Consider the following 6,137-nt stretch of genomic DNA (forward strand, 5'->3'; position numbering starts at 1 on the left):
AGGAGTATATATATACACAGAAGCTTCCACTACTAATCTAACTAACCCTACTCCTCATAATAGAATTATTTGAAAATATTATTTGAATTAATGAAAAATTGGTCAACCAATCTTATTAGTTAGTATCTGTTTTTTTCCTTTTTTTACAACAGATTCTTCATATTCTTTATGTATGTTAATAGTAAGAATTGGGTTGCAACGCACCTAAATTTGTTAGAATATTTATAAGGAAAGATGATAATTTAGTCATTTAAATTGATGATCTTATATGAAGTGATTGTATAATTTCTTCTCTTATTACATGAGAAGTTAATAAGTTATTTTTATTAATATTAAATTATTATAAAAAAATTATATGATTAAAACTAAAATCTTAAAATTATTTACCAAAAGTATTTTTATTTAAAAAATATGTGAAAAAATATAACTAAAATTAGTACATTCAAAGATATGAGAATTTCGAATTAATAAAAAAAGAGAAAAAACTATTAAAGGACCGATTTGGTACATGACATTTAATTTCATAGATTAAAATGAGTTACTTAATGTAAAGTTATGGACCAATTTAGCATATCTACAATGATGAAATAATGGATAACATGTGAACAAATAATATTGCAAACATATGACGCAAGATGACATAGCTAAATAATATTGTAACACGATACATCCATCCACATTAACATACCATATATCACTAATGGTTTACGTTATTGAGCCACATCAATATGCTGTTAACGGAAAATGGATACGATATATTTTTATCAATCTCAAAAACAATTTTAGTGTACAACACCAATCTAAGGTCTATTTTAGTTTGGGACTTAACTCACACACGGCACTAACACAGTTTGACATGTTATGCGCCACTATGTTGTGCTTAAACTATGTTTTGACATGTGAGACTAAGTTTAAGTAAGCATGCACAGTAACACTTAACGACATGACACCACCCCAATAACAATGTTATAAGTTATAACAAAAACCATTTGAGTGACTAGTTTGGTTCATGATTGACAATTTAAAATATTAACAAAAAATAAAAAGTAGAAAAAAGTATGCTTAAATTTAATATGTAAACTCTAGATTATATTATAGCACAATAAATTGGTCAACGAAATAAATTGTTCTTATAAATCTAAATCGTCCATTGAAAAAGTAGAAAATATAATATCAAAATTTGCATATTTCAACTTGGTTTGGCCCCAAAGCAATTCAAACCGGTTATACAAGCACATGGTTTCAGTATTGTCACGGATTTAATTTCCCTCTCATAAATAAACATCAATTTAACAATGATGATTATACAAACCAGACTACCAGAGATCTTGAAAAATAAAATATGAACAAAGCAAAATCTTGACTCTAAAAACTTCCATGACACCATTAGTGGATTAATTTTTAATCAGAATCTGAATCAGCAACGACCGATGATCTGACTGCTCTGCGCGTAGTTTCATCATATCCATCATTTTCATCATCCTCATATTTCTTCTCATCAATTATGCCTGTAAACCAACAGTTAGAGAACTTTACAGTCAATAAGTAAAGGAACGCAATGAAAAACATTACCTTTCTTTATGAGCAGAGCTTCGAGTGTTCTTGTGGAAAAATCATCTTTCCCTCCCAAATCTTGAAATCCTATCAATCTATCTCCGGCAACTCCTTGCCTGAGCAAAAGAAACAGTATAGTGCTCAAATTTTCTTTCATAGAATATCCTTCTCATGTAATTTTTTTATTATTTCTTAAAATTTGAATCTAAGACCTCTTTATAGAAGAATAAAGTACTTACTATTTTGACTATTCCATATTTATTACTATTGTACACATTATAAAGGTAGAGTGATAGACATTAGTACATAAAATAAAAGAGATCATTATTTAGTTGAAAATAGTAAAAATTAGTAAAAAGAAAAGATAGGTAGTTATTTTGGCTAGTTCTTAATTTCTTATACCATAGGTAGTTATTTTTAAAATAGTATGGGTCCACTTACACCATATTAATCTTATTGGCTTACAATGCTGAATAACTTATGTATTCTAAATTTTATCAATTCAACCATTGAATCATATTATATTATTTTGATAATCAAACTCACAAATTTTGAAAGAATTAGAACATCAATAAACGAGTTATCTTAAAGTAGATATTTACTTGTATTTTCAAAATTATATTATAGTTCAAAATGTAGTAAGATTAAATATCAAATAATTTCCAAGTTTTATGAAATTTTGCGCAATTGATCTATTATGTTAAATGTCTGAATTTAATGGTTGAAATGACAGAACTCAGTGTATAAAAAGTTATTCACATGTGTAAGTCTTGTTCAGTTACATCAACAAATAACTTCTTAGCAAAAGATGGGAAGTTAAAGAGAGATCATTTTTGGATTTGGACACATGCAATAATCCTCTATGCATATGTAACAGACAACAGATACCAGATAATAAGTAATAGATGAAGTATAAACTGGTCTGACAACATCAACCTTTTTATTTCTATAAAGCTACTAACAATTAGTCCCTAGGAAAAAGCATGATAGTCTTAGGCACTTCGAATGTAAAGAGCCTGTTGCACAGTAAAGATTGATGATAGTCAATTTTTATATTTATTTTATTTTTTATTGTTTTGTGAAACCAGCAACACACAATATGCTTTGTGAATACTAAAAGCACTCAATTAACATGACCAACAGTTATGAGGTAACAGATATAGGCCCACCTGAACAGTATGACACAAGGCAAAGTCTTTATTGCCAGTTTTGCAACGAAGAATGGTGCATTCTGCATTTCATTATCAACAAAGAACACTGTTACACAATTTCTTTACCAAAAGAAAAACAGTGATGTTAAAGTAATAAGACTTATGTCACAATTAGATTGACTTAATGATGAGAAAACCGTCAAACATAAAATCTTCTCTACTGCAAATAATAATAATGTAACCGTTAATGCTGACCTCTGCATCAAGCTTGATGAACTTCGTATCTATATGCTTTGATGAAAGGGACTTTAGATGCTTATCCATTATCCTGGAAACATTTTAAGCATGCGTGAAAGGGTGAAGGGGACAGAGATGTGTTGAAGTCTAGCAACAACATGTAACCCAGAAAACATACTTGCACCGATAGAACTCCTTATGGTAGAAATGACAAATCACTTTTTCACTTCCGGTGACTTCAGCTAAGAAATCCCCTTCAGTTATCTCCCTGTACTCCCCATGACCTTTCTTCTTCCATTCCTGCCGTTTCTCTGCTTCTTTCTAACAAGGCAAATCTAGTAATTATACCAAGGTATTTAATAAATAAATAAATAACATTGTCATGAATCCTGATACATACGGAAATATTCCTACCTTAAGAGCTGCAATCCTATCTGCATGCAATTTTTCCAACTCAGGATCCTGATATATCCATTGTGTCATCCATTTGAAACAAGGGGAGAATATTGGGAATGGATTTTCTCAAGTCAAAATTTCACATGATCTTGTTGCATGAAGATTTTTAAATTTAATTAAGAACAAACAAGGGATCGCATCAGCATCTAAGTGATGGTACGAACTAACACATCGCAAGGTCATGTGAAAACTTCATGTGAGAAAATATAAGGTGTACACAAATAAGCATATATGACAAATTTGACAAGTTTACAAATCATACATCCATTAAATCATCAAGGTCAACCTCCTGGTTGGAAGAACTCGATGCCTGCACCTTCTCTTGTGCAAGCAATTCCTGCAGGAATCATAATATTAGTCAGATCACATCAGCATGAAACAGGTATTGTGCTATGAGAGTGAGGTGTGTGCTATGAATGTCATAACAGAATATGTGTGTGTTACGGTGGTTATAAGAGTTCCCCTATACAGATTATTCAGCTGCCCATCATCAACTATGGTAAGGTTCTTAAATATTTTGCCATAAGAACAACTTAACAAGAAAAGAAGAAAAAAGATAATTGTAGAACAATTTCAAGTTTTCAACACCATCAAAACTTCAAAGTATTGAAAAACCAAGACAGTTCAACTCCATGGACTCTTAGTTTGATCTTATGTGCAACAAAATACAAGGAATGGATCCTCTCAATTTCTTTTCCCTCAATAGTTTGGCAAAGTATGATCTCTCACCTTACACTTCTTAAGTGAGACCAAGAGAAAACATATGAGAGCAGATATTAAAAGGTAAAATATCACACTTTACCAAACAATTGATAGAAAAAAAATTGAGGTTCCACTCCCCAAAATAAAAACACATTTCAAGTGTATAGCAGAGTTTAAGCATTAAAAAGAACAGTCAAATACAGTAAGTAGTATTCTATATTTTTGTGTGTTCGTGGACATGCGAGATGGAATGCAGCAAGACAGTAATTTCAGAACCACCAAATCACACAAATCTAACAAATAAAGCTTAATGTGATAGGAGAACATGTATGAATAATTATATCTCTAGCTCTTCTGGACTAAATCTCCATATTGGTCCTGTGATTCAAGGCTTTCACTATTTTAGTTCCTCATATTCAAAATTCACTATACTGGTCCCGAAATCCATTCAGCTCCAGGCACCATACCTTTCCGGCATTGAGCCAACAGACGGAATGCTGAACTAACTCTAACTTGCCATGCTAGACATAAGACTAAATGATATCGTTTCATTTTGGCACTTAAACAAGACAAAAACGAGGTCGTTTTGGAGAGTGAGGGGAGATAAAACTGTTTACACATCATATAAACTCTTATTCGTCTTCTCATTTTGTCTTGTTTAAGCGCCAAAATAAAACAACGCCGTTTAGCCCCAAGTCCAACATGACAAGTCAGAGCCAACTCAGCACATCATTCGCAGACTCGGTACTAGAAAAGATCCAGGAACTAATATAGTGCCTAAGCTAAATCTCAGGACCAGTATAGTGAATTTTGGATTTGAAGAACTAAAATGGTGAAAGCCATGAACTGAGCAACCACTTTGGGGTTTTAGTCCACCTCTAACACGAGAGCCTCTTTTGGATTTGTCTCAATTTTGCATAGACTTTTGTTTTCTCTCTTTTTATATTTCTCTTATGCTAAAATTCTTCTATTTGGGTTCACAACATCAAATTTTAGACTTTTTAATCACAGAAACTCTAATACCATTAGATGAAATTACTTGTCCCATAAGTTTAGGCTGACAGAGAGAAAGAATTTTCGGAAATGTCCAAAGCACTGATTATGGTGACTCCAATTGAACGACTGAATCAAAGGAACAATGTCCAAAGCACTGTAAAATCAGACTCTCAATAACCTAAAACTAATAAGCAGTATTAGAAAGAACACCGGATACTTCAACCAATGGATTAAGCCATTAACTGAAACAGGGTTAGGATGCCAAATCTTCACCCAAAACCTTAAGGCAATGGATGATGACCTTCACCTCTCACACTTGATATCTCATTGATAAGGAAAATGACCTAGGATCTCATACAGATGTTGAATGGAACCCGCTAAACGAAAATGAATTTTGAAAAATGGAATGAGAAGAATTAGATGCTGAACCTTCTGATAATCACGGGCAGCTGCAGCCATTACGTTTCCAAAGGCAAGATTTGACAAAGTGGACTTTACTGCGTTCGGATCCATTTCGAAACACAAAAGAAACGCGGAGAAGCCTCCCGCTCGAACGGTTGAGATCTGTGTGTAATGTATGCACAAATTGGGAAGAGAAGGGAAGGGACGAGGGAGGAAGAACCAACCTCCGGTGCTTGCTAGTAGTATAGATGCGGAGGGAAACTGTGGCAAGGATCGTGAAATCGGACGATTCAGGCTTCCAGGTCCCAACCTAAACTGTAGCAAGGATAGCTAAAATATATTTTTGTTTTTGAAATTTTAAAAACAGTAATTACCTAAATAGTCCCAAAATTTTAGAATCGGATATTCTAATTTCCAAGAAAAATTAGTACACAGATCAATCTCTAAGGTTTTATTTCGGCAGACAAATCAATTCTCAGTTTATTTTTTGACAGAGTAATTACCCAGATCAATTCCCAAAGATTTTAAAAACAGAGATTTTAGTCAAAAAAACTAATGTACAAATCAATCCCTAATATTTCTCTCTGTTAGACATAATAGTCTTCCGTCCAAAAATAAAATAAAATAAAATTATTATTA

General features: G+C 32.4%; 1 protein-coding gene across 1 annotated transcript; it reads right to left on the minus strand.

The window, feature by feature from the left end:
• Positions 1-1,159: 1,159 nt before the first annotated feature.
• Positions 1,160-5,832, minus strand: LOC107469485 (thioredoxin domain-containing protein PLP3B). The gene is made up of 8 exons (XM_016088857.3): positions 5,526-5,832; positions 3,661-3,735; positions 3,357-3,404; positions 3,121-3,263; positions 2,961-3,033; positions 2,724-2,785; positions 1,573-1,670; positions 1,160-1,508 (listed from the first exon to the last, which is right to left on the minus strand). The coding sequence occupies exons 1-8, from the start codon at positions 5,607-5,609 to the stop codon at positions 1,402-1,404; spliced, it is 690 nt and encodes a 229-aa protein (XP_015944343.1). The 5' UTR covers positions 5,610-5,832; the 3' UTR covers positions 1,160-1,401.
• Between the last annotated feature and the right edge of the window lie 305 nt (positions 5,833-6,137).

Source organism: Arachis duranensis, chromosome 10, assembly GCF_000817695.3.
Source record: "Arachis duranensis cultivar V14167 chromosome 10, aradu.V14167.gnm2.J7QH, whole genome shotgun sequence".
NCBI lineage: Eukaryota > Viridiplantae > Streptophyta > Magnoliopsida > Fabales > Fabaceae > Arachis > Arachis duranensis.

Excerpts from the sequence above, each read along its gene's own strand:
- LOC107469485 (XM_016088857.3), bottom strand. The coding sequence starts at position 5,609 with ATGGATCCGAACGCAGTAAAGTCCACTTTGTCAAATCTTGCCTTTGGA. Across the intron at positions 3,405-3,660 it reads ACCTTGATGATTTAATGGAT|GATCCTGAGTTGGAAAAATT; the intron begins GTATGATTTGTA and ends TGGATATATCAG. Across the intron at positions 2,786-2,960 it reads TCATCAAGCTTGATGCAGAG|AATGCACCATTCTTCGTTGC; the intron begins GTCAGCATTAAC and ends AATGAAATGCAG.